The sequence below is a fragment of the Chlamydotis macqueenii genome, chromosome 7 (genome assembly GCF_036417535.1).
Source record: "Chlamydotis macqueenii isolate bChlMac1 chromosome 7, bChlMac1.mat, whole genome shotgun sequence".
NCBI lineage: Eukaryota > Metazoa > Chordata > Aves > Otidiformes > Otididae > Chlamydotis > Chlamydotis macqueenii.
The window spans coordinates 3,207,770-3,235,421 of record NC_141562.1 but is presented as its reverse complement, the minus strand read 5'-3'; the positions used below and the strand labels follow the sequence as shown (position 1 = coordinate 3,235,421).

Sequence of the window (27,652 nt, the reverse complement as noted above, 5' to 3'; positions counted from 1 at the left end):
TCTCAGCTTCTGGGATGCAAAATGCTGTAAAGTTTGATCTTGGCCCATCTCTTCACAAAATTACACATAAAGTCAGTCAGATATCTCGTTTGTGACAAGGGAAGTCCTGTTTTTATGTTGCAGTTCCTCTTACAGATGTTGACTGATTGTCTTCCTTTTTAAAAGGTCACCCTCAGGTACTGGAGATTTGTTTTTATTGTCCCTTGATCCTTCCTGATTCTCATTCTGTCCTCAAAAATACAAGGTGAGATTATTTTATCAGGAAATATTTTGGAGAGAGGACCACAGCATATTAGATCCATGTTAAGTATTTGGGCACCCTAGCATTAACGTTTTTCCAGAGCACCCAGGAGGACTGAGTCTAGGATGGGCTCTGCCTTCACAGTTGTGTTGGAAGAGCTCCAGTAATTCTCCTTTCCTTCATTCTGTTGACCTTTTAATCCGTTTTTCCTCAAGTAGCGTCTATCGACTGTTCCCATTTAGTTTTTTGTGTTTCTTGTATTTTCTTTCAGAGTCTTGCATTGTGGGAATTTTACTTGTTGTTTTACCCACTGGATGAACAGGGCTCAATGTAAAAGATTTTTCTTCAGTTGTAACTAAAACTGCTCTTTGGCTTTCTTCCCAAAAAACAGAAAGACAATTATACTTTAACTGTTTAGAGATTTATAAATACTGTACTGGAGTAGCCTCTGGGTAGTAACTTTAGATACTCAACTCAATAACTTTCTTTTATTGGATAGTGATTTAGATCTTATTTTGAGTCCCATGTAATAAGAGTAATACATTGCATTAAAAAACACTAAACAATAAAGAAAAACAATCTTATGGCTCCATACAGGTCTAAAGTACAGAAAAGGGAGGCTATGTAGTAACATTTTTTCTATGGACATTACAAGACAGATCACAGTACAGCGGGTAGATGTATTTCAGCATAGTAACATAGTAACAATTGCAGCTGTTGATGACTTCAACTTATGAGAATTTTCCCTAGGAACACTATTTCAACACATGAGAGATCTTTTTAGGGCCTTCATTTACAGTTCTTGTAATAGATCCTTCAACAAGAAAGAATAAAGAGAAAAAAAATAAAGAGAGGTTGAACTCCTGGGTAATACATCTCATACATCATGGTAGGATTCTTCTGGGGAAAATCCTATAAAAATCAAGTAAACATACTCAGAATTTTACACACTGACTTTCAAGTGTAACAGATTATACAAGCTAAAATAACCTTGTACAAGTTTAGTTCCATTTGATCCAGCTCCTTTAAAACTCACTTGTGGCTTCATCATCATTTTTTGTTAGAGCTGGCTTAAACTTTGATGGAAAGGACAAAAACAGTTAGCCACTGACTTACATTAAATTTATTTCACAATCTATTGATTAATTCTTAAATTATTGTACTTTCTTATGGACTTAGTCTTGCAATCTGCTGCAAGAAATTTCCTATTAAAATGAATTTGAGATCTGCGTTCCATTGTGTTTGCAGGTAACATATTCTTTTTCACATTTACCAGTCAATGATTCTTGATTGTTTTATCTCTGAAATGTTAGCAGAAGAGAGACAATGACAATAGTATTATCAGGATTGTAACTGAAATTTCTTAAACAGGGGGAATGCATAAATATTATCTGAAATGCTTGGTTACCAAAGGTTTTGTGTCACTTTCAGAGATAATTGTATTGTAATGCTGTTAGAGATGTTTGTTATAAGTTCAAAACAATAGTTTTCTTCCTGAAGGAGGGTTTTTTTCTTGGTGAATATTGAATCTTATTTCTCTTATTTTATAGTCATAAGATAAAGTTCTTAAGATTTCAGAATATAGGATTTGACTATCATGGATGCAATTACTTTTTAGGCTGTTATGGAATTCAATATTCTGTGGCAACTCCAGCAGTGCTTCCTATGTTTAATTTGTTATATTATATGAAAATGTAGAAATAAAGAACCTTACTTTCAAATATAGAAAATCAAACTCTGCTTAAGCCAGCTAAATAATTTCAGAGTTTAAAAAATTATTTAACCTCCTTAGGAGACCATATAAGTAAATGTCAAGTAATAAATGTAGATGTAATATTAAAAATAAATAAATGAATATTGCTGGCAAAAAGTGAAATATTTGGGGTAGTTTTTTTAAGTGTCAAAGTGAGCTATGACACTAACTTTAATCTTTTCAGCACTTAGATTCCTGTGTACCTTTGTGAATCAATGTAATTTAGGGTGCAGAATGCTTATTATACTTAAAGAGAGCTTATAATGTCCAAAATCACAGAGATATTTTGAAAAATTTTCTCCTAGACAATATAAATCCTACCAGTCACATTTGCAAAAATGGTAAGTATTTTGCATTGACATCAGGGTTATTGGTTTGTCAAGATTGGGAGTTTAGTGTTGGGGTTCCACCTGATTAAGGAAGTTTTTATGCTGTGTGTTTCTGAATGCTCCTTGTATTTTTGCTACCATCAATTGTTGTAAATGAAAAAAATAATAATCTAATTAACAAAATTTTCTACGTGACTGATTATTGTTTAATTTTGAAATTATTTTTGTAGTTCAGTTTCATTATTATTTTTCAAAACAAAGGCTGACCATCTAAATAATGAGGCTAACTGAAAAATGAGATAAGGATGTCATAACTTCTTGACACATGTCCCACATCACCATTTCCTCACAAAAAAAAATTCCAATTTTTGAAGATTAGGTCACTATGATAAATAGCTCAGTATTACCTTTTTGCAACATGCACATAATTTCTTATCCTGCTGAACAAGATGGATCAGCTGATAGCTGTTATTTATTTTATGGTAGCACACTGGAGCTCTAGATGGGATTAAGAGCTTGTTGTCATAGTCCTGATATATACAAGAATAAAATATGGCCTTTGCCCTGCAAGTTTACAGTCTGATGCCTTGCTTGTTCCAAAACTTAAATTATGTGTTTAATGTTATACAGGTTAATAAATCTCTCTGACTTCAGTGAAACTATTCACCTGTGTAAAGTTAGATTATGTGCAAGTCTTTGTAAGATTTGGACTTAAATAAACTAAAGAGTCTAGGTGGGAGAGAGGCTGTTCACTTAGCTTTGTTTCCTGTGCTATGGAAGCCATCTACGTAAGGACCTTGCTAGCCTTCCAGCCTTCACAAGAAACCCTTGACAGAAAAATCCACCCAGCACTGTTTGCATTTCTTGTATTTTCCTTGCAGCTGGACGCTAACATTAGCTGCCACAACTTGCACATGTGGAGAACAGGTTTTTGTCCCTCTGAAAGTTTTCCTAGGAAGAGAGAAAAACTGTTAAGAAAAGAGGTATTCAGTCCTGTTGCTTATATACTAAAAATGTGTTGGAGAATCACTGGAGAGACGTGTGTCTTTGACACAATTTCCCTGTATTTGAGAAATGCTATAAGGTCCTAGCTAAAATACCTTCAAGCTTTCACAGTTGCCTCTTTCTCCTCTGCTTTCAAGTTACCTTTTCCTTCAGCCAGAGAAAGATAAAACTGGGCAAAGGAGGGAGATAGTACAGTACATCAAGCACGTGGTTTCACACTTAAATATATTTAACCATCCCAAGACTGTTATAAATTCATGGTCACTCTACTTTATTATTGTTTGCCGTTCAATATCTTGAAAGCAAAACTCCTATTATGAAGGTGTACTATTTTGTGCATTTCTGATGCTGAGGAATAAAAAAACCTCAGTCTTTTTATGAGCATTAATTATACACCAGGCAAGGAAGCAATTGCCTCTATGTTATGAAATATTAAATCAAAATGCTTCCTGTTCCCAGATGTCCCAGAGATAAATACAGCAGTATTTTGAAGCCCCACTTGGAGCTGTTTTGCCTGCAAATTTATAGTTTTGTCTCCATTTTCAGAAAACCCTGTTTTATGTGAAGTATAGCACTCTTGGTAGTTTTTAAGGGGCAAACTCCACTGGAGTTGCCTATGTAGGCAACAACTCTTATGTAGATTGCACACAAGGGATCTAAAGTTGAAAGGCTCCTTTAAGATGACAAATGGGTTGAAAGTGTTATTGTCTTTGATTGCATGTCTTACATCATCTGTATGTAGGAATAAGAGAGCTATACTTTATCTTTAGCCATTTTATAAATATTTAAGTCCTTATAGTTGCCTGAAGATATTAAAGCATATTTTACAGTAGTTGGAATATAAATATTATAGATAGCACAAGATACCAAAGTAGTTTAATGAATTCATAATTTTCTGTTCACTTTTATTGGAATGTGTTTTATGTTCCAAAACTTCCATTTAAAGAATAAGAGACAATTCTGCTCCCTGACAAGATGTGCGCCAATAGTGAATGTTATCAGGATTGCTTTAAGTGATGATACGGGAGTTCAATTAGCAAGAAGAAAGGGAACATGGGTATTAGAATGTACTACACTAATCTCTGTGTTTTAACTCTTTTTTTTTTAAAGTAATTTTGAAGAAACTATTTTTTTTCTTAAGTCTTTAAGAAATTGTAAGGTGTTTTGCTTCTCTGTCTCTGTTTTTTTAAAAGTTCTTAGTTGCAGGAGATATGTATCTAGATCCAATTATACAAGAGTAATTTTTTTAAAAAAATTGAAGTTTACATTCTAAAATAACCAAGCATAAAATCTTGTGACATTAAATGTATTAAAAGTCTATATTTCGTGACCCCTTGAATACAAAGGTGTATTGAGTTATATTTGTATTGGTTATAATTGTGAATCTTTCAAATTCCCATCGAATAAAAAAAAAAAAAATTCTTTTTAATATTCACAGTTTCACTATTTCCCAGTAGGAGTCCACGCTGGGTAATGCTTGCTAATTGCCCACAACAAAAATAGACACACAGTGCTGGTAAATTACCTGACCCTTTGCATTTTAATGAGACAACAAGGATTTCATGAAGTGATGTTGTTTCAGTGGTTAACGGTGTCAGCAATGTTGTAATTGTAGGCTGAGGCACATTAGCTGCACAACCACATGTAGGAAGGGCTTCTCTCGACAGGCCCTTTGGAGAATAGAACAGGGTATTATCATTAAGCCTGTGTCATTTGCATGCTGCTAATCACTTACTTTATTATCTTGTGTATCCATTGTCTTTCTTTAATTGCTCTTTAAATGAAAATTAAAAATAGTTCCAATGCCCACGATACTTGTGATAGCATCTTGATTATGAAGATAACTTTAAGAAAATGGAACATATAGATAATATATTACAGGATTATGAGATAGTTTGAAAGTTATATACCATAGCAGGCAGCCTCATGAGCGTAATTCTGGTATCTTTCTTTGCTTCAGTACATATTGTTTGCTTAATAAATGGTTATTTATATGCATAAAGGTGGTTAGTTTTTTTAAAGGACGTAAATTAATTCAGAGATCAATGTCACTGTTTTTCTTTAGTGTGGATGAGATACAAAGCATCAATATCCAGCAGATCCCACCAGTCTAATAATGTTACAGGAGAAAGCTAGATTTTAGTTCTTACCAGTTGAATCCTAGTCTGTGATATCCATTGTAGAAGAACAGAATCTAACACCTGCTAGTGAGTTGCAGAACTTTGACAGCTTTAGGGTAAAACATTTGGCATTCTTTTACTAAGACAGACCTGTTGATTTTTAAGTTGGACGTGGTTAAATTTGAGGTAGCCCAGACTTTCCATGATAGGCAGTCTCTAAAAACTTGGTAGCTTCTGTTGTCAAGAACCTTCCAAAACTGTCAGCATCTGTGGAGTTGGATATGCAGGCTGAACTAAGGCACAGCTTTCATTTGAGAATCAATACTGGTGTGTTCCTAATATTTTTGCAGCTTTTCTTTTTAGCATCTGAACAAACCAAACCTGAAAAAGTTTATCTATGAATTTTGCAAATGATATGGCAGGAATTATTATTGAAGGAAGAAGGGTAAACTTTGTTCTTGACAAGTTACTGTAGTTTATTTTTATTCCACACAGTGCAGTAGGATTCTGGTTACTAGGAATTTTGATATTAACTTATTTGGATACAAGATTATGATTATATAAAATTTCTGTAATGTCATAGGAATACCTAATCTTTTGCAAAATTTCCTTAGAGCTTTAAAGTAGATCCTATGAAAATATAATTGATATTGGACCTTTCATATTCATTTGAGGTTTGATTGCTGGTTTAAATTTTTTATTCAACTTTAAATGTCAAATCCTCTTAATACTAATATAGTATCACGGTTACTGGTTAGTAGTGAGAGGTGATGTATCTCTGCAGTATAATAGCAAATATATTTTCTATAAGTTTGACTTTACAGAGTTTTCGATTAGATGCATAGGCAGGATTATAATATGGTTAGATGTTCTCATAGGATTTACTATTTCTGCTAAGTTAATGTCAGTCTGCTTGATCTATGACTTGAAATAAGCCTCCAAGTAAGGGCAAAGAAAAGATAGCCAGACATTTTTTAAATAACTCCTTTGTAAAAAAAAAAATAAATAAAAATAAGCATGATTTAACTGAAATCAGACAGTGTCATCCAGGGACAGAGAAAATGTGAAAATGTTGGTGGAATTGTTTCTTGTTTGTTTGAGGACAAGTGGATTGGACTAATAATGCTAAAGTTATAGGAGATATTTTTAAGAACAAATGGTCCATTAGTCGCAAGTGTGACCTTGCTCGAAACCAGTTTATACTGTAACCAAAATTAAATTCAGAAAAGGAGCTTGAACCATTTTGTTTAGCATGTTAAACTGTGTATTTTAGAAACTATATCTGTTGTAAATCTTCAATAATCTGTGAATTGGACCTGTTCTAAGTTTTCATATATGAAGATGATGTCTTCAAACTTTTCAGAAATAAGTACAGTCATATTAAAAAATAACAAACAAACAAACTATTCAGTTGATTTATCTAATCTACCCTGGCTTGAAATCGGAGTCTAGCAGGCTACTTAAAATAATGTTTTGATGAACTCTTTCTTAGAGGAGAAATATCAAAAAGATTTTCCCATACCACTCCAATTTAGCAACCTTGCTATTTCCAGTTTAATAAATGTACCTAAGAAAACAGATACATCTTAGATACTCTATAATATCCTAGTTGATTTCATTGCCTACCCCTTGTACCAAATCTTTAGAGCTCATGAAAAAGGGATTTTGCCACAAAATCTTGGAAGAGGATTCCTTGAAGTGTGACATTCATGGCATTTTTAAACATAGATTTGAAGTTATGTACAACATTTTCTTAGCCAGGCATGTGGCGTGTAAAGTAATGTTTCCATTCTCAACTCATCTTATTTATTTTTAGGTTTTTATTTTTATTAGCACTTACAGTAGTTTTAATAAAACTAATGAAAATTGCAGGCTTTTTGTTTTTCCATTTCATTATGAGGTGTGTGAGACCTAAAATTCATGACAGGGAAGAAATGTCCTCATTTTTTTTTCTTGTCAAAGAGTAGAGACTAAGTTGATAACTAGCAATGTGGAAAGGACCTAGAGTGTTTCCTTCCAGGTGTTTGTGACAGGATGGGCTAGGGATTGATGATCAGACAAAAGAAGTCAAGCAAAAAATGCCAGGAGGCCTGCAGGGATGAACAAAGGAGCTCCTGGACAAACTCAAACACAAAAAGGAAGCCTACAGAGGGTCGAAGCAAGGACAGGTAGCCTGAGAGGAATACAGAGTAATTGTCTGAGCAGCTAGGGATCATATTAGGAAAGCCAAAGCCCTGATAGAATTAAATCTGGCCAGAGATGTCAAGGCCAGCAAGAAAAGCTATAGGTATATTGGGGATAAAAGGAAGACTGGAAAAAATATGAGCCCTCTTCAGAAGGAAATAGAAGACCTGGTTACCTGAGACATGGAGAAGGCTGAGGTAGTCAACAACTTTCTTGCCTCAGTCTTCACCAGCAAGAGTTCTAGCCACATTGCCCAAGTCACAGAAGGCAAAGGCAGGGACTGGGAGAATGAATAACCACCAACTGTAGAAGAGCAGTTTTGAGACCATCTAAGGAACCTGGAAGTGCACAAGTCCATGGGACCTGATGAGATGCATCTGCAGATCCTGATGGAACTGGCAGATGAAGTTGCTAAGTCACAAATATCCATCATATTTGAGAAGCCATGACAGCCAGGTGAGATTCCCACTAACTGAAAAAGGGAAAACATAACACCCATTTTTTAAAAAGGAAACAAGGAAGAGCTGGGGAACTACAGGCCAGTCAATCTTACCTCTGTGCCTGGCAAGATCATGGAGCAGATCCTTCTGGAAACTATACTAAGGCACACGGAAAATAAGTAGGTGATTGGTGACAGCCAACATGGCTTCACTAAGGGCAAATCATGCCTGACCAGTTTGGTGGCCGTCTACGACAGGGTTACAGCATTGGCGGAAAAGGGAAGAGCAACTAATGCTATCTACCTGAACTTGTGCAATGCATTTGACGCTGTCCCACATGACATCCTTGTCTTTGAACTGGAGAGACATGGATTTGATGGATGGACCACTGGATGGATAAGGAATTGGCTGGATGATTGCACTCAAAGATTTGCAGTTAACAGCTCAAAGTCCAGGTGGAGACTGGTGATGAGCAATGTTCCTCGGGGGCTGGTACTGGCTTTGTTTAACATATTTGTTGGCGACATGGACAGTGGGACTAAGTGAACTATCAGTAAATTTGCCAGTGACACCAAGCTCTATGGTGAGGTTGATATACTGGAGGGAAGGGATGCCATCCAGAGGGACCCTGACAGGCTGGAGAGGTGAGTCAGAGCAAACCTCATGAAGTTCAACCAGGCCAAGTGCAAGGTCCTGCACATGTGTTGGGGCAATCCCAAGAACAAATACAGGCTGGATGGGGAATGGATTCAGAGCAGCCCTGAGGAGAAGGATTGGGGGTGTTGGTTGATGAGAAGCTCAACATGAGCTGGCAATGTGCACTTGCGGCCTGGAAAGCCAACTGCATCCTTGGCTGCATCCAAAGAAGCATGGCGAGCAGGTCGAGGGAGCGGATTCTGCCCCTCTACTCTGCCCTTGTGAGACCCAACATGGAGTACTGTGTCCAGCTCTGGAGACCCCAACACAAGAAGGACATGGACCTGTTGGAGAGAGTCCAGAGGAGGACCACAAAGATGATCAGAGGGCTGGAGCAACTCTTCTATAAGAACAGGCTGAGAGAGTCAGGGTTGTTCAGTCTGGAGAAGAGAAGGCTCCGGGGAGACCTTCTAGTGCCCTTCCAGTACATAAAGAAGGCCTACAAGAAAAGTAGAGAGGGACTTTTGTCAAGGGCATGTAGTGATAGGACAAGGGGTAATGACTCTAAATTGGTAAGTTTTAAATTAGATATAAGGAAGAAATTCTTTACTGTGAAGGTGGTGAGGCACTGGAACAGGTTGCCCAGAGAAGTTGTGGATGCCCCATCCCTGGAAGTATTCAAAGCCAGGTTGGATGGGGCTTTGAGTGACCTGGTCTAGTGGAAGGCGTCCCTGCTGAGGACAGGGAGGTTGGCACTAGATGATCTTTAAGGTCCCTTCCACCGCAAACCATTTATGATTCTATGGTTAAGATCTCTCTGCTCTTCCTTGCTGATCAGTGAAAGGTTGCAGGGGACAGCAGTGCCTTCCTGAGATTTTCCTGCAAGACTAGTATTCTCTTGACTCGTTTCACAATAGGACTTACCTCATATGAGTCAAAGCAGGAGCTACCCTTTTATAAGCAATGGGAAGTATGTCAGAAGAAAAAGATGGGGAAGTTCTTCTGCAAAATATTTTGTGATGCACATTGCAAAATACTCTCCCTGCAAGAGAGGGAAGTGATTCCACTTACTTGCTCATGAAGTGCAACCTTACCTTTGTGTTTCCCAGGTTTCTCACATTTGAGAATTTTATTATTACTAACTTTTACATTAAATCTTCAATTCACGTCTTGAGTGGCAATATAAATCTTCCATTTTGAGTGAGGCAGCCGTAGACTGAATTAGATAGACAAAGAGAATGCTTCTTAAAATTGGGAATATATCTTGATTTTTTTTTTTCCATTTTATGGGAATGTGCTTTGTGGTGTCAAATGTAAATAAGCCTTAAAATTTATCTGCAGATCTATATTTCAGATTGGCCTTGCCCAAAACCACAGATTCCAACTGCTTAAACTACCTCTCCAGCCACAAAATCCACATTGCAACCTGAATTTATTCTTAAATCCTACAAAAGTACAAGAAAAAGACTAAAGATTCTCAGAAATATTAAAAACCTCTGGTAGAAAGGACAGTTCTTTCCACTGATACTGGTGCTAATGAATTTTAAACAAGGAACTAAACTTTTTCTTTTTATCAATGAATTTAACTCTCCAATAAATAATAATGAATAGGAAAGTTAATGTGTTATTTAAGTGTTTAGAGAGGTTATTTTAAAATCCAACAGTAGTACTTAGAAGCATGAAATACAGTAAATAGTCAATATAATGCTGAAAACTAAAAAAAAAAAAAACACGTGCTTGCTGGAAGTTTTCAGTATGACTGTACTGTGCACTGGATACCATGCCATATATTTTATGGTTACCACTTATTTTTTCACTACTTACATTTTGCTGTTATCATTGTCTTTACCAGCTTGATTGCTACTGTAATGGGTTTTGGATCCCATATAAATACAATAAATGTGGAGCTGGTGTAAAGACACTTCTGCTGGTACTTCTTTTAGTATAAAAAGGCATTTGAACTATGAGAAGCAGGCAAAACCCTTAAAGATTTTAGCAAAATGTCTACTAAAATAATATAACTTGTTCTGTCATGATAATGAGTTTCTTTTATTTCTAATATTAATATTCACTAAGAAGGGAAAAACTATGAGCCAAAATAGTGCAAGCTTAGCAATGGAAAGTTCATCTTTTCTTAAGAGCAGGCAGTACCTCACTGGTTTTGTATATACGTTTCCTTTTTTCTTGACCTATTTGCGCAAATTGTCTGTTTATTTACACTGGTGGCTGTATGCTTTGGATATTCTTGCCCCTAGAATGGCCATCAGAGGCATAAGTTTCTTTCTTGATTATGGATCCTGTACTGACTGAAGCAGAGGTTGCCAACCTAACAGATTGGGCACTACCAGTAGTATCACTGCTGTTCTTCGGGCAGTTGTGTTACACAACTTTAGATATTATTAGTAGCTAATATGCTATTCCTGGTACATCATTCAAGAATGTGCAATTAGAGAGCAATTCAAATTGATCTTGATGCTGTAACTGTGCAATTTCTATTTAGATTTTTTTTTAATGTGAAAAAAAGATGTATAGAAAGAAAAGATAATCTTCATTGTCTGTTTATTTTCAGTTAGAGTAAAGAATAATTGCAATAAATGAGCAAATTTTAGTATTAGGTAGACCTATATTGAAACTGGAATAGAATATGGCGTAAGGTATATGTGACATATAAAACAGGATTAAAATACTGAGCTGAAACAGTGTATAAGGCTGGTTTGATGTGTTAGCCATTCCTGTGAACTTCACTATCAGAGGGTTGACATTTCGTTTAATGGAAGTACTTTCTGGAGGTACTTACCTTCCTGTTACTTTATCGTGCATGACAGGGATGGTTTTTATACTGGCCAGTAATAACAATAATTCTGAAGTGCAAATAATTGTGCTGATGGGATTATGTACATGTTTTGAAAATATAATCCAAACTCTAGGATGGTGTTTCCTTATCCCTATATCAAACTGGACACTGTCTGTTATTTGCAAAGTTCATATTAAACTGTGACAGGGGTGTAGTAAGCTACATTTTTGAATCAGGAGGGTTTTGTCTGAAGAATGATATAAATATTTCGTAGACAATTATCATTCCCCACATTGGTAACTGCACATAGGTATGAGTGATTTGTTGTGCTCTCTATGGAAATGTTGGTTGAGTTAGTATTATGAAGACTGACATCGCAGTTCAAAACAACTTGATACTCATTTTCACACATAATATCTACTCTTTAACAGACATGCTGCTCTGAAGTTGTGTGTTACAGAAGGCAGTATTTGGGTGACAAAGAGCATGACCAATTTTTCTCCCCCTATTTATGGTGTTCAATTTGGAGTTCTGGTAAAAAATTTGGGCTTGCAGAGAACCTTTGTAGTGGTATTCTGAAAGCATGAAAGCCAGAAGGAAATTAAGCCTTTCGTTAAAAAACATACTAACACATGAACACAAAATCCACATTCCTTTACTCTGAGCATTTAATCAAGCTCTGAAGTCTTTAAACTACAGATTTAATATTCGAGAATCACCTGCATACTGTCACTTGACTATGTGGTTTTATGACAACCTGTCCACCAAAAAAAGTTGTAACAGGATTTGGTAAAATCTGGCAGGATGGGACATGGGGACAATACGCTTTCTAGTCGGCAAGCTTTACCAAGAGTTGCTTTTTTACACTATGGAGTAAGATGGGAGAAGACCTTTTGGATACTTGCAAATAGATGAGACTGCAGGAAATGTGCAGGAGGCCTACGGAGCATACCTGCCAGATAAATTAGAGGTGGTTTTGATCTGAATCCAACCTGTTTTAGAGCTTAGCTCTGGGAATCCAGTTCAGATTTCTTTGATAATATGAGGCCTTAGCCTTCACAGTTAAATCTTTGATCCCCAAGACAGCCCTGGATGTGGGATTTTAGTTTCGACCTAGCCTATAGAGAACTTAATGACATTTTACCATAGGTTTCCAGCTCAGTTCCAGCTTGAGTAATTTACAAGTCTGCTGGCACTATTTAGCCCACACAGACTATGAGGTCGACCGTAAGTAAGTCCAAGTTGATGGAAAAACAATATTGCTAGAACAGAGTGACAGATGTTGATTATCACAAAATGTCTGTTTAAGCGTTTTTGTATGGATCCATTTCCTCACTGCATACACCTGAAATTTTTGTAGAAATTACAAAGTAATTGTACTTAAAGATGTGGAATCATCTGCTAAAGAAATTGTCGCAATACATATTGTGAAAAATGACTGCTGTGGTTATTACTGTTGCTGCTCAGGGGAACTATTCAGATGCCTCATTTATTGGAGCTTAATAGATTAAAAGTCCAAATTGAGTCTCATGATATAAACCTAATCAAATTCTAATCTGCATAATTTTCCCATAAGCAGCAATGGGAAATTTGTTTAATTTATGTCTCAGTAGTTGCCAATCGTGTTGGATAGCATTGTTACTTTTATTTATCAAAATATTTTTATTGATTACTTGCTATGACATCTGCCTTTGCTTTTCCTTTTTCACTAAGGAAAAATTTACTTTATTTGATATAATGTAGGATGTAATGACATAATGTAGACTCTCACTGAACGTGCCTATATATAATTTTTAACGGTGAGCTTTTCATTTTATTTGTAGTTATTGAATGCTTGTCTCTATGAAGTAGGTAATACAGTTTAATTTATTTGATAAGTTTTATTCAGTACATTTTTTATTTTTGCCTGAGGTCTCAATATGCAAAATTGATTAATGATTAAACTGAAAAGAATTTGGCATCATTTTATACTAAATTCTTCTATCTGCAAACCTGTGCTACACTTAGATGCTACCAACTTTGTGCTCTAAAAGTACCTAGTGTAGAAAACTATTAAATGGTAAATGGAGAGAGGGACAATTCAAAAATTAAATTTGTAATTAAAGTGGCTAAAGCCCATAGGAATTATAATTCCTGATGTTATGAATTTAAGAGTATTCCATAAAAAGTGGGGTGTTTTGGATAGCTGCTGATCTACAAATTGCTGAATGAACATGTTACTATTTCTTCTGTCTCTTTCCAAATGTTTATATAGTCCTAGTGGTTCTTTCTGAATGAAATAAGAAAAAGCAAAGAAAAAAATATCTGTGAGAAGTAGTCAAACTACTCTCTAGCACCAGGACAGTAGTATTAGAAGCAGGTGCTATACCTAGAGATGCAATCCACCAGAAAGAATGAATAGTCACTTGCCACCGAGATATAAATTTCCACTAGGAGAACAACATGAGAGAACTAAATTCTTTTCCAACAGGAGTAGGCTTTGGAAAAGCAGATTCATGACAACAGAGAAAGGGGGGGAAAGTAGATGGAAAACAAAAGATGACACTACGATGACAAAACAAAACAAGAACTTAACATATCCAAAGCACATGGTATGTTGCAAAGAGTTAAAATATTCTCTAACTAGTTTGCTCACATTAAATTAATGTGAATACATCCCAAGCAATAGGGTAAGTGTGAAGCAGTTTGGAAACCATTGTCCTCTGCATTCTAGAAGTCCTTTGTATTTTACTATGTGTTGTCTTGGGTTCTTCCAATTAGAGAATTACCCAATCATTCCTCTGTTTCTAAAATAGATGCTTGAAGACAGCTACAAGATGGTGCTAACTATCAGGCAGTGATGGGTGGCCCCTTTTTCTTGTTGCACAGTGAAGAACCTGCAGAGTGTCTCAGTTTAATATTTAATTTCCCTTCCTGATAGCCTAAAAGCCCTAAGAAATTATCCTGGTTTGCTTAGCTGTAACCATTATACTTGTCTTCATGGCCCTCACAGGTTTCTGTGATTTACTCTTCTCTGTGCCATACAGTGCTTTAAAAAGAAATAAATTATTTTCCTAAGTTTTACACTTTTGGAATTGTTTGTTTATGCACTAGAGACTGAGTAAGAAGTCACTGGTGTACTCCTGGAGTACATTTTTGTGTTCCCGAGATAGTTGTGCATAAAACAAGATGGCTGCATTGCATAACAGGAGTTCTAGTTCAACTTTGGCTTTATTGGCTGGAAAAACCCCAAATAGGACATGCCAGGCCAGAGAAATCTAGTAAGCTAGACAAAAACTTGCTTAGAGCTTTACAAAATCGCTGTAGCACTGAAAATATAAGGATGAAGATTCCCCTCAAAAAAGGAAAATTAATTTTGTTTTCCCTTTATCAAATATAAAAATAAATTCAGTGAAACTGTACTTGATGCCACTGAGAGCAATATGTTCTTGTCAGAGGAATACTGGGTAGGAATATTTACTGTGTACAGAAATAAAATGTCCATTCTAGCAGACAGAGGAAAAGCGCTATGGCTAGTAACCACCTATTATCTCACATAAAGTGAGGAAAACTGCAAGGAGATAATATCAAGGCTGTGCTCTGCAAAGCCCGTAGTAACAAAAGCCCATTTGTTTGATAGGTTTGAATTGTGTAAACTTCTGGTGAACCTTGGCAGTTGGTGTAATAACCACATCAGGTTTTGTGAAAAAATCAGGCAGTTTCAAACAGACTTTTTGTGTGTGTTTGATAGTGAACCTCAAAATGAGGCTTAAACTAGGAAAAGACTCATCTAAGTACCTGTGAATAAACCCTCTAAGTTATACATGATGCTGCAGTATGCTTAAAATGTAACACTATTTCTAACATATTATGCTGTTCACAATTGAAAATGGAAACAAGGTGGTATCATTCAATGCTAGACCTCAAGATACTGAAACTCCAATCCTTCTCTTCATCTTGGTTTTTTATCCTTCCTTGCTAGATCAGCACAAGAAACAGTAGGCCTATAAATCCTTTACACTTTTGGCATGTGGGACCACTAGCCCATCCAGGAACAAGTCTCACACTTCGGGAAGCGGAAATTAGGATTGATCTTGCTGCCCTATACCTTCATTAGAACTTTGATTTGAACATTTTCACTACAGGTTTCTGTAATTCAACGGTGTAGAAATAAACAGGCACTGGAGAAGAGAGCTTAAATGGAAGAAAGATGGCAGCTTGTTCTCTGTAACAGTGTTTCTCAGTGCTCCATGGGTTGTTCCAGTCCCAGAGCGTTGGAGGGTTGTTACAATTGAGAAAAGTATCCTTCGTCACTCTCCGCTCTCTGTAGATTTAGCTTGGCCTATATTTGAGCCTGGAGCATCTCTGAAGATATTGTAGCCTCTGAGAGACCTGGGAGACTACATGGTCACATATACTCTCCCACCACATGCCTCTCCTTTTCCAGAACTTTAGAGATAATCTTCAAGAGGCTATTAGTTCTTCAGGCACAAATTACAATATAAGTCAGAACTGAAACTGGAATTTAGGATTTCCAGGTTCTGAGGCCAAACTACAACTCTCTGTCTCAGACCACATGGGACATTGAAGCTAGAATTGTTTCTAAATTGAATGGCTGTAACAGATTCCCATGAATGTCAGCAGCTCTTTAGCTGCATGACTGCTGCTGAACTTTCCAGGTATACCCAAGTGGTTGTGCTTTGGAGAATAACAGGTATAGTCTATCATTCAATTGAATTCACTGGAATACTAATGGACATTGTCAGCAAACAGTAGCAAAGGGATATAGCTGTGAGGTCCTTTTGTAAGAGAATTATTTCTTTTTGTCTGACTCTGCTTAATGAAATTCCTTGTCCCACATTCCTGCATGGTAACTTGTCGGGGACATGTTTGGCAGTTCACCGACTGTGTTATTCATATCTGCTCAAAATATGATTGTTGTTTCATGTGTCTTAGATGAGCCAGAGCTAGTTAATAGTATGTGTACCTTTAAAATTATGTTTTTGAGGACTTTAGTGTACATGTTGCCCAGTGAATCCCATGGCACCTTTGCCTAGAATAGAATTATTTGAAAGGCACTATCGGCTTACATGGCCTTTTAATGACAAGGTGACAACCTTTAGGTCTGCCAAGTGGATTTTTGGTTTGGGAAACTGCATTCTGCCTGCATAGAGTTCCAGCTTAGTAAAAAATACATCTTTGAAAGAGAAAGGGGGCCAAAGAGGAAAGGAGCAGGGGGAAAGGGTAAGAGGATAATAAAGGATCCATTATAATTCTTTAGAATGGAAGATATATTATAAATGTAACATAAAAATCCAGTTTGAGAATATGCCCATCTGGCTCTCAGTAAAGTCAGTGGAACAGAAGCAGTGCACATCCAAAAGCCAAATTTGTTTCTACTTTAAAAACCCCAGTAAACCTTTCCTGGCTCATCAGCAACTGAAGGGATATATTTACTGGTATGAAGAGCATTGATGTCCTGCATTTCACTTAGTCAAGCGAACTGCACAGGAACAAAAAACAGTGGTTTACGGCCTGCATGTTGACCAGATCACTCAGCCATCAGCCCAGTTGCTCCAAACAACATGTAAGCAGGGCAAATGATAATTATTGCTGGTGCTTTCAGTGGGCAGAAGTCACTGTTAAGCCATGCCAGCATTCCTTAATTTTGAACTTCATCACAGTGCCAGTGTGGCTCCCAGAATACCTGCATGTTACTGCTGAGCCACAGTTAGTGCTTCCCTGAGTTCCTGAGAGGACCATGGATCTGCCTGGCTTGGGAGGCAGAGCTCTCACAGAAGACCAGTGCTGCTCATCACTTTGTAGGTGGTGTTTTGTCAGAGACAAGGAGGGCTCATAGCCAACTGGCCCTGCTGAGCTCTGAGCTTGAGCAGCACTTGGATCCCCAGTAACTCTTGGAAAGAAGATCTTGCCTCCTTGTAGAGAGGAAGTTTCCCTGAGGTTCTCCTTCCACAAAGATGAGAACATCTTAAAGAGGTAGGATCTTGCCTCTAATGAAATTATTTGGTTATTTCCCCTACTTTTGTGAGCAGTCGTATCCCAGAGGGAGCTGGAAATATTTCTTCACACAGAATCAAGATGCTGAACCAGCTGCTTTCTGCAGAGACCTGCAGGAGGCTCAGACTCCTTCAGAGCAGGTAGCTGAGTTAGAGCATGGGAATCCCTGCTCTCAAAGAGAGAGGCTGATGCTAGGAGGGAAGCAGTGACTCCCAACTACCAGTCCTTACTGATTTTGAGCATGTTAGGAGCCCAGAGCCTGTGTTCCTCTCAGAGGCTTGATAGATTTAATCCACTGTTTGGCAGCATCTGGTTTCAGAGACGGACAGAGGTTTGCTGCCTCCTGTTGAAGTCGAAGCTGTTTCCTCAGTTTGATGTTGTGGTGGTGATCACTATAGACAATGGTGGTGGGTTGACCCTGGCTGGTAACTAAGCCCCTACCCAGTCTATTGCTTACTTCCCCACAGTGGGATGAGGAGAGAAACAGAAGGGCAAAAGTGAGAAAAACCTCATGAATTGAAGTAAAGGCATTTTAATACGTGAAGAGGAAAAAAACCACACAACATAACACAAAAAAAAAACCAAACCAAAACCCAAGTGATGCAAAGACAATCACTCACCCAGTACAGCAATTTAGTATTGGATGCGGTGGCTGCAGGAACTAGGATTGTGCTGCACCTTACCTCCTACGTGTTGGCAAAGAGAATTCCCTTCTCCAGAAGCCTCCTGCTGTCACTGTTATTTCCTTACACAGGGACTGTGCTCAGGCTTGCACAGGCCATGTGAATCTTACTTTGGAGGTTGATCCTGTTAAGCAATTGTAGCCACAGCTCCCTCAGTTGTTTGTTGAACAAGGAGACACTGTGGTTATAAGAAGATCACAACTATCAGCCCTGTTTCACAAATTTTATGTGCGTTAATGGAACAAGGTTTGGGGACTGAAGAAGAAAATGGAATATGAAAAGGAAAATGAAAAGAGGCCATGAGGAAAGCATGTCATTTCTAAATGAATGCTCTGTGCAGAGGAATTGAATCTTTTCACAGCTGAAAATGGATCTTAAATCTGATGCTGTAGCTTGTTTCAGCTTCTGTAATGAAATAGAGTTTTCCTAATACCCCGTGACCTGAATTTCTCCCTGCTTTATGGGTGCTATTCCTTGACGTACAAACCTGTATTTTCTCAAGTCAGCATTTGATGATGGATGTCAAAATACAGGTCATGTATTATGCATATAGCATTACCGATTTAAGGTGTTTACTTGTCAAGTTGAAGAAATTCAGAAATGTCACATTCACTGAATCTGCACAGCTGTCACTTGTAGTTTTTCATGCCTTTAAATGAAAGTTCTGATAAAGCAGGTTAGTTTTCCTGCACTTTTTTAAAAATCTCTCTTCTGGAGAAAAAAAACAGGGAGCCTATCTATAGAATTTATGTTGTGACTTGGGAGCAGGAATGTGACCTGAAGGTGTACGATACCTTGTAACTCCAAAGAGGCACACAAAATCCCCAAGTACTCCAATTTTCCTTTCCAGAAGATATTCCAAGATTGTTACTTTTAAAAAGTGGGTTTTTAGAAGTGTCTGAATTAAACACAGATAAGGAAATTAAATTAAGATAGCAGATATTTCTCCTATCTCCCAAGACCACAGGACAAAAAAAATCTTAAGGCGTGAGTCTATTTTCCATTGAAGGAGAAAACAAAATCTCTTTAACATGCTTCCTGCATTTCAGACTGAATACACTATATGCAGTGTGCAATTACAGAGCTCCTGACAGTCTGTGTCTAACAGAAATGACACATTTACTTCAATCTTCTCACACTGTCCTAAGAAGACAAATATTTGAAGGGTTAGAGAGGTGGCTACAAATAGCCTTCGATGGAGAGTGTGCGTGTGCGTGTTTCTGTGTGTGTGCACTTTGCAATAGAGGGAGAGTGAGAAGGACTTACACATTTAGATGCAGTTATGCCAACTTTCTTCTATCTGCTTTTAGCTGTTAGGGAAATACTGATATACTCTTACCATCTGAAGAGCCTGATTCACTGGAAGATGTTTTAGGGAGTGCATCCTGAGATGGGGAGAGAAAAGCCTACAGGAAAAACGGAGAACCAGAGCCTTTAGGAACACACCCAGGAGTACAACCCCTCGGATGCATGGGAACAAGATTAGTTTTCTCTGCTCTCAAATAAGCAAGTGTAAAAAGTCTTGCTGTTGCTATTTTCACTTGTAATTCTGCAGACAATCCAACTGGGCCTGCCACTTCAACTGCTCAAGGAGTCTACAGCTACTTGAGCTTTTTTAATGTGGTGTGACAGAAGCCATGTCTTGCCTTTCCTGTAGCATAACAAAATGCAAAACTTAAACACTGGAGCCTGCTGCAGAAGGGAGGTGTCACACTAATACCCACCTGTCCTTGGATAGCATTCCCTGCCTTTGGAGCCCCACTTTAATTTTCCTGCTGTCATGAGGTGGTGCCTAAAGGAGCTCCATTAGACTCTGTGAGTCTGAGAAATCCTAGTCCCTGCCATGCAAATGTAAGCACTCAGAGAGCTGGTATGGCTGTCAGTCGCAGTGCAGGACACAAGGACACATCTGCAAACCCCTACCAGTTGGGAGTGCAACTCACTGTCACTCTGCCAGTCTGATTGAATTACTTTCAGCACAATGAGTAGTATTAAATGACTGACTATTAACTTGCCAACATTTTCGATTGCTTCTGAGAAAATCTGCTTTCTAAGATTTTCTATGCACTGGTAATATTAAATAGAACTGCTTTGCTGTCGTAGGTTTGCGTGTGGCAATTTTTTTTGTCTTGCAAGGCTATTGAAGATACCACATGCACTTCTTTTCTCCTAAGGAATTTCTTCGCAGACTTCTCATTCCCCTTTTACTTATCCTGTCCTTACAATCCTCATTGTTGTATCTAGCTTTCATGTGATAGTCAGATGGAAATTCATACTGGTACCTTCTGGAGGGCTAGGTAAGTCTGTCTTCTCAGTGATTCTAGTTTTATTATCTATATATTCCCTATGTGATAAATACAAAACACAGGGAGAAATGAACTGAATATAAAATAAAACTTTTGATCCTATTAAATCAAGAAGTCCAATCTAGTGGTCCTTATAGTTTGTCTTGTTTAGGGACAGTTTAAGAGTGATGGTAATTATCACTGGAAAAGAATCATAATTCCCTCAGAAAGACAATATATAAAAGTACCACATGTTAACAACTACAGTTTAGTTTAGAGATTTCCCAGTTTGTAAATTAGTCCCCAGACTGAAGAAAGATAAAGTAGATAATACCATATAATCTTCTGAATTCAGTAACAGATAAACGTATCAATGAATTATCGCAGTGAAACAGTTTCCATACTGCAAGAAGATAATAAAGTTACATCAGGAATTAATTTGGCTGTGATTAATTTAGAATCAGTATATGGAGAATTCAAAACTAGTTCAGAATGTTTTCTTAGAAATGTGTGTTTTAAAGTGAGTTTGGCTTAGTCCTATTCCTAGCAGACAAATATTTGCTTAAAAATACTGCCTTGATATTGGTCTACATGAAACTCTAAAGTCAAACTGTGGCTTCACCATCAGTTTTGCAATAAGGGAAATCGAACGCATTAGTCTCAATTGTGAATTTTCAGTCCAGCTGGTGCATGGGTTTTCGTATAACTGCCTATTTTTTGGTACTTACAATCAAACTCCAGAAGGCTTTGCCTGGGTATTTTTTATCTTAAAAAAAATTTGCAAAATGCTCAGTGTCAAGAGCTCCATTACAAATCAGGCTGAAAACACAATCTTTTTCAGAGGTGAACCTTGCTACTCTCCAGATCTATTTTTTCTTTGAGTGCCTGCCAATATATTTCATTTCCCACTTTTGTTTCCTTTACCTCCCCAAAGGTATAAAACTCTTTCTAGTTTCTTTTCAAGCATTCCTCTTACATAGCATTTGAAAACATGTGCCTTTTTCCTTCCATCCTATCTTTTTTTTTTTGTTTCTGTTAGAATGGGCCCCTTCAGCTCAGTATTCCTGTAATTACAATACTGATTTAAAAAAAAATATATTATGAATGGTACATCTGCAAAATAAAAAAAATAATAAAAAAACAACTTTGTGTGAGTTGTATTGTCCCTGGAAAACAGTTAGAAAATTTTAAATCCTGCATGTTGATCAAACCTAAAACCTGCTAATAGAAACAATTTGCTCCTCGAGATTGTACTTCTGTTTACAAACAACACTCTTTGCAATGTTAACTGAGGTTTAAGGAAAAGTGTTTGTTTCAGGATTGTTTGAAATACTAATAGGACAAAATTGAAATTCTCTAACACCAAAGTCTTTGTTTCTTAGTTTATTACTCTTACATTTTGCGTGTTTTGATGCAAAGGCTACCTAGGATAAGAAAATAAATTGCTATTTCTCTATTACCTACCAGATATCTTCCAGTATGCTTTTAAGAAATAATTGTTGAAAATTAAGCCAAATTTTTTTAAAATGACATTTTTATCCTACTTTGCTGGGGGAAAAAAAATAGAGATAAGGAATTCCCTCTTGGTAGCGATTTTTTAATCTAGTTTGACCTCTCTAAATTTTTCTTTTTTTTTTTTTTTTTTTTAGGCTTTACGCCCCCTGGGATGGATAGGTCATCTCCAGACAACAGTCCAGTTCATGGCCTGCTACGTCAACCCTCCATTACAACAGGAGCCAACATCCCTATTATAACAGAGCTAGGTAAGAAAAGCTAACATTTATCCTTTCATGTACATTCCCATATCTTCTTCCCACTTCCTTTGTTATGCAGTCTCAGGAAAATTACCTATACTGTATCTTACACTGCTATGTTTTCTCTTCTGATAACTGTTTTGAATTACTCTCTCTAAAGAAAGATTAGTAACAGTTTCACTTTATTTGAGTAACTGACGTATATTTCTGTCTTTCCTTTGGGTTTTCCCCATTTTCTTAAATAAACACTCTATCAGACAAGATGCTTTTTACATAGTATAACAAATAAACAGGGGTCTTTGGGCTAAGGTTAGAAAAGAAAAAAAAAACCACAGTAAGTATGAGCAGACATTTCCTGTGTATTTAATCAATAGTAAGAGGCCATTTGTTTATTTCTTCATGGTCCAGAACTGTTTAATCATGTGTAACCAAACTCTCTATAATAGTATGAGACATTTTTCTCCTGAGAATACAATGATGGTAGGTAACCAGGCTCTGATTTCCACTCTAGCTGTGGGTATTTATGTTGTCAAATGGTGTGATGTGAAGTGCAGAAGCTGTTCTGTTTTTTTCATGGCAAATACAAACTTGATTTGTGGTCCTTTGTCCTTTTATTTTCCCTTTCAGTTTTATTTTTTTAGAGCCTTACCTGTCTTTTTCCCTTACTTTATTCTCTTTCTGTACTTTCTTTTCCCCCTAAATACTTTACTTATTAGCTAAGCCTGGCAAACTTCTGCCTTTGGTTTCAATCAGTCAGGAAAAAAACAGTGGAACCCACATTCTAATGATAACTGAACTGGGTAAGAAGTGCCTTTTTCCTTCACATCACTGTCTTATTTTCTGTTGTTCTTACTGTCATCAGCTTTTTCTTTATTTATCTGGCTGTATCAGAGGGGCTACCCTCATGGCACTGCTTTGAATGTGTTTTATTTGTGGTTCTGGTTGAAATTGACTGTCTTGTTCTGGCCTTTCTTAATGATTTTTTTTTTTTCACGCAGCATCAGTAAACCTTTGATCACACTCGTCTGACCTGCCGGCTGTTTTCATAGCACCTTCTCACCAATTCATTTTCTTTGGCCTGGGTCCCCACTTCCCGGGCCCTTCCTCCCTCCCCACCAATTTTTCTTTTCTTTTCTCTCTCTCTCTCTTTCTCTTTTTGTTGTTTCAGCCTATTGTCAATTTGGTGGACATGCCTTAGCAGTTCTCACAGGAAGCTCAAGAAGAGTAAAAGATATCAGAAAAGAAACCCCAGCATCATACTTTCCCTTAAGCTATTTGTTTGTTTGTTTGGGAGGAGTAGGCCTTTTCTCAGAAGCTCAGGTTTTGAAGCTGTAAAAAAGCAGCCGAGCTTCTGTGTTGCTCCCTCTCGATGAAGAGAGCTCTTGCCAGCTTTTGCGAGCCGTGTTTGATGAGCATTTCCTATGGCGCAGCGCTTCATGTTTGAGCCTACCTCACCTAGCCTGGAGACCTTTCATGGAAATCATAGCGTGCTAGCTTGCATCAGGAAAATAAAGATATTGAGGGTAAAACTGCACTTGCAGAATTCACATTAGATTTGTAGTACCTTGGAAACTGACACCACGCACGGCTAGCAAGCTGGTGTCAGTCAGGTATTAGCCTGCCAGATGTAAGTGGAAAAAGAATGCTACTGTCAATAGTGCCTACTCTGAACTAGCAAATTAAACTTAAGGCACAAGCTCTTCAAAAAGTACATTTTGAAATGATACATCAGACTTTCAAATACTATTTTGCTCAAGAATCTGAAGAATAAATTGATAGCCATTGTACAAAGAAAGGAGTATTGTGGATGTTGGTGTTTGCTAGGATTAAATTCTTCTGACTCCAAGTGCAGAACACTTGTCCATTTACAACGCTGAGGTGTTATATTTTCATAGTTACATCAGCAAGTGTGAAGGCAGGAATTTGAAACCCTTACTGAATGATCATGGCCAAGTACTGGCTCAACAGGGCTCTAAAAGGAGGGTAACAATTCTCGTGTCTTTTAGACCACTACTGTGAGGCTTTATCTATAGTTATTAATGTTTTGTAAGCTAAGCATGGCAAGCACAGTAGTGTATAAAGACTGGAAAAGGAGTGGATGGAAAATGAAACTATATAGGAAGGAAGATCAGAATAGCGGGCAGAAGACTTTCTAACCTAAGAAGTCCAGAGTCATAACTCGATCGACTTTACAGCAGCTCTCATGTTGGTTTCAGAGCTCATTGGGTTGGCTCAGGAAATCTGATCACACGAGGAATAGGGACATAGTCAATGTGTGTGGCTTCAAATGCTGAAAAAGTTTTTAATTTCCTTTCCTTGCATGGGAACTGAAATTAATCTGTCATTTAGTAAGTTAGAGGGTATTTCAATGGCATAGCTAACAAGTCAGTGCTTTCATGCCTGAGGAGAACTAATATGGAAATGAAATATTTAATGAAATATGATCATTTGATACACTGATCTCAAGGAAACAACTATTTTTAGTGGAATGAGGTGGAGGCAGAGAGCTTAACTGTGCAGTGAAGTGGCAGAGAAAGTACAAATGACAAATATTACTTTATTTGGATTTTTTTTCTTTAAAACAGCCTGACAGATTCTTTTTCACACTGGCTAATATAGCATTTGTGGCTAAGTGAAGTTATGGAGACAAATATTTGAACAAAAGGCAGTGCTGCAAGAGAATAGCTGGAGTATTGCTCACTCATTCAGATAGATGCATGTTAAAAGGACAGTTTATCCTCTTTTGAGTCATAAGCACATTAACATCACTCCAGTAAGAATCACAGCAGCACATCTAGCAGATGCCTGTGGGCTGTATCAGAGTTTCATGGACAGCCTTTATTTTACAATGGCGTTCTGACATGGTAACTTGTGATGACATTTCACTGTACATGCATACAGCCTTAGCCACTGTACCCGACCAATACCAAGATTGTCTCAATATATAAAAGAGCATCATGTACCTTATTTTGAGTGCAGGCAGCTGGTACCACGAAGCTACTTTTACGGCAAAGGGATAGTCACCACTCAAGAGCAAGAGTCACCTCTTATGAGCAAGATAATGATAAACAGATTTTTAAATGCACATTTTCACATCCATCTTGATTTCATTTTCAGTGACGTCAAAGACACAAGTCTGTGTTTCCAGACATATGCTGTTTCTTTTTCTTTCTGACTGTCTAATGTGTAAGGTCACATGCTGGTGACCCAGAAGCACCTTATGATTTTATTATTATTATTATTTTCAGTAAATGATTCAAATGTTCAGTTCTTGGACCAAGATGACGATGATGATCCAGACACAGAACTGTATCTCACGCAGCCATTTGCATGTGGAACCGCATTTGCTGTCAGTGTGCTGGACTCTCTCATGAGCGCAGTAAGCAAACAAAACTTTTTTCATTCCCTTCCGTCAGACTACTGTGAAAGAGTATGAAAGTGTAGTCCCTTTTCCACACATAGTCAGGAGAAGACACTTTTCTCTTAGATGTCAAGAGAGCTTCAGAGCCAAAATTAGCTTACTTTTTAGTTGAACATAGAGACTTTAATACAACTGAGATATCTAGGACTACGAGTTCACAATTTAAAATGCAAAGAGTCTCATGTCAGGCTTTAAGGATAATATTTTCAAAAGAATGTTTTAGCTCCCTCCTGAGACCCAGACCCGAATTCAGTGTGTCAGTCCCTATGCTCACCATTCATGTCAGACAGCATCAACCAAGTTGTAAGCTTTTAATTTCCTGTAGCCTTGAACAATGTTCTGAGTATGAGTGCTGGGGCACAATGGTAGAACTATGCGAAAGCCATTGTACACATCAAGTGAACTCTACTTAGGTGAAGAGACGTCATCATCTCTTTTTCAGATGAGTTGTCTTGTGAATCAAAACATAAATGCATGCCAGAAACTACAGATGGTGGCCTTTGGTTATGTCTACATTAGGGTTTTTGGTTTGCAGCCATAGTACAGTTTTGAAGCAAACACCTTGATTGTACTCCTTTTCATCCTCTCTTGCTTCATATTGTTTAGATTTTCAGACCAATCTTGCTTTCTGTGAGCTGCACTTCTTTCAAAGAGACCTTAAGCTCTGCTAGATGCAGCAAGGACATAGTCTTTTTAAAATCTAAGCATAGGCTTTCAGAGCTCTCCATGGAATAAAGTTCCATTGTGCTGGGAATCATCTGTTGTAAACCCTACATATTAGAAATGAGCAGATGTATTTCCTTAAAGGAGCCAAGTATTCAGAATTAAGCTTTTTACTATTAAGAAAAGTTCACAGTGATCTTTATTATTTGATATTTTATTTTTATTTCATATTTATGTGTGTGTATTTCATATTTTTATTCCCTGCGGTATTCCTTATACGTTCCATCCACAGATGAATATTAGTCTACACTGATAAAATTTTATTCTAATGCAGCCTAGGAGTTTGCAATAAGCTCAGAAAATACTTTTTTTTTTTTTAATTTTTGGCCATATTTTGCAGATGTGACAAATTCAGAAAGCCTAAGCAAGTACACTTAAACTCTGTACCATCTCTAATTAAAATCTCTATGTATAAAATATTCAGCATTTTCACATTATAAATAGGAATAATTTAACATGAAGGTTCCAAATTGTTATCCTGAGAGCTGTTTATATACTCAAATTATTATCTAAATCAATGTCCTCGAATGAATCGTTCAGTAGGGCACTTCCAGAATCTTGGAAAAAGTAGAGTTAAATGTTTTGATTGCCACTGGCATTACCACAAAAACTGAGCAAAATGTTGTGGACACCATTGCTTTCTTGTGCAAAGATATATCATGTAGATCATCGGCACGCAATAAGAAATATGTGGAACATGACTGTTCAGAAATTTTTGCTTGGAACTTATCATATAATCCTCACAATATTTTTAGTTGTTGCTAGCTTTTATTAACTTTTCGTTTTTGACAACTTGTCCCTCTATTTCTGCAATACTTTTCTTCAACAGTCTTTTTTTTCAAACATTTTCACATCTAAGTGGTCTTATTATACGTCAGAGACAGTGCAGCCTGAAGCCAGAGAAGTAAATGTGATAACAAGAGTAGAAAATTCTAACTTAGAAAAAATACTAATCAAGAAGACAAGCCAAGGATTCAGTCAGTTAGAATTGTTCACCATCCTGTCTTTTCTTTCACCACTTTGCTGATCGGTAGCAGCGTTATTTTCTCTTTCATTCCTCAAAGGCCTAGTGAAGAGTTGGAAAAGTACAATTCTTCTTGACCCTTCAGAAAGTGTAAGGTGTGAGATGTTTTCCCTTTACCATCCCTATTCTCATGGGAAGTATGTATGCTCCTTTCACTTCTTCTCCAAGGAAAAGAGTGTTTCTCACACAAACTAAGCTACTTGCACTATATTACTTCTTTTTTTAATTTCTAGAGTAAACTTGATTTTTGGGGCCAGATTCTA

The 27,652-nt window shown here is 37.2% G+C and overlaps 1 protein-coding gene across 6 annotated transcripts in view; it reads left to right on the top strand.

Moving 5' to 3' along the window:
- KCNMA1 (potassium calcium-activated channel subfamily M alpha 1) overlaps positions 1-27,652 on the top strand; it is a 494,817-nt gene that overhangs the window by 448,229 nt on the left and 18,936 nt on the right. For 4 of the 6 annotated variants that reach the window (XM_086752630.1, XM_086752628.1, XM_086752632.1 and 1 more), the window contains 2 exons: positions 22,117-22,230; positions 25,470-25,600. In XM_086752630.1, coding sequence (XP_086608756.1) covers positions 22,117-22,230; positions 25,470-25,600 — 245 coding nt within the window. Of the gene's footprint in view, positions 1-22,116; positions 22,231-22,937; positions 23,022-25,469; positions 25,601-27,652 lie in introns of all 6 variants that reach the window. The other 2 variants (XM_086752629.1, XM_086752627.1) reach the window with 1 other exon arrangement.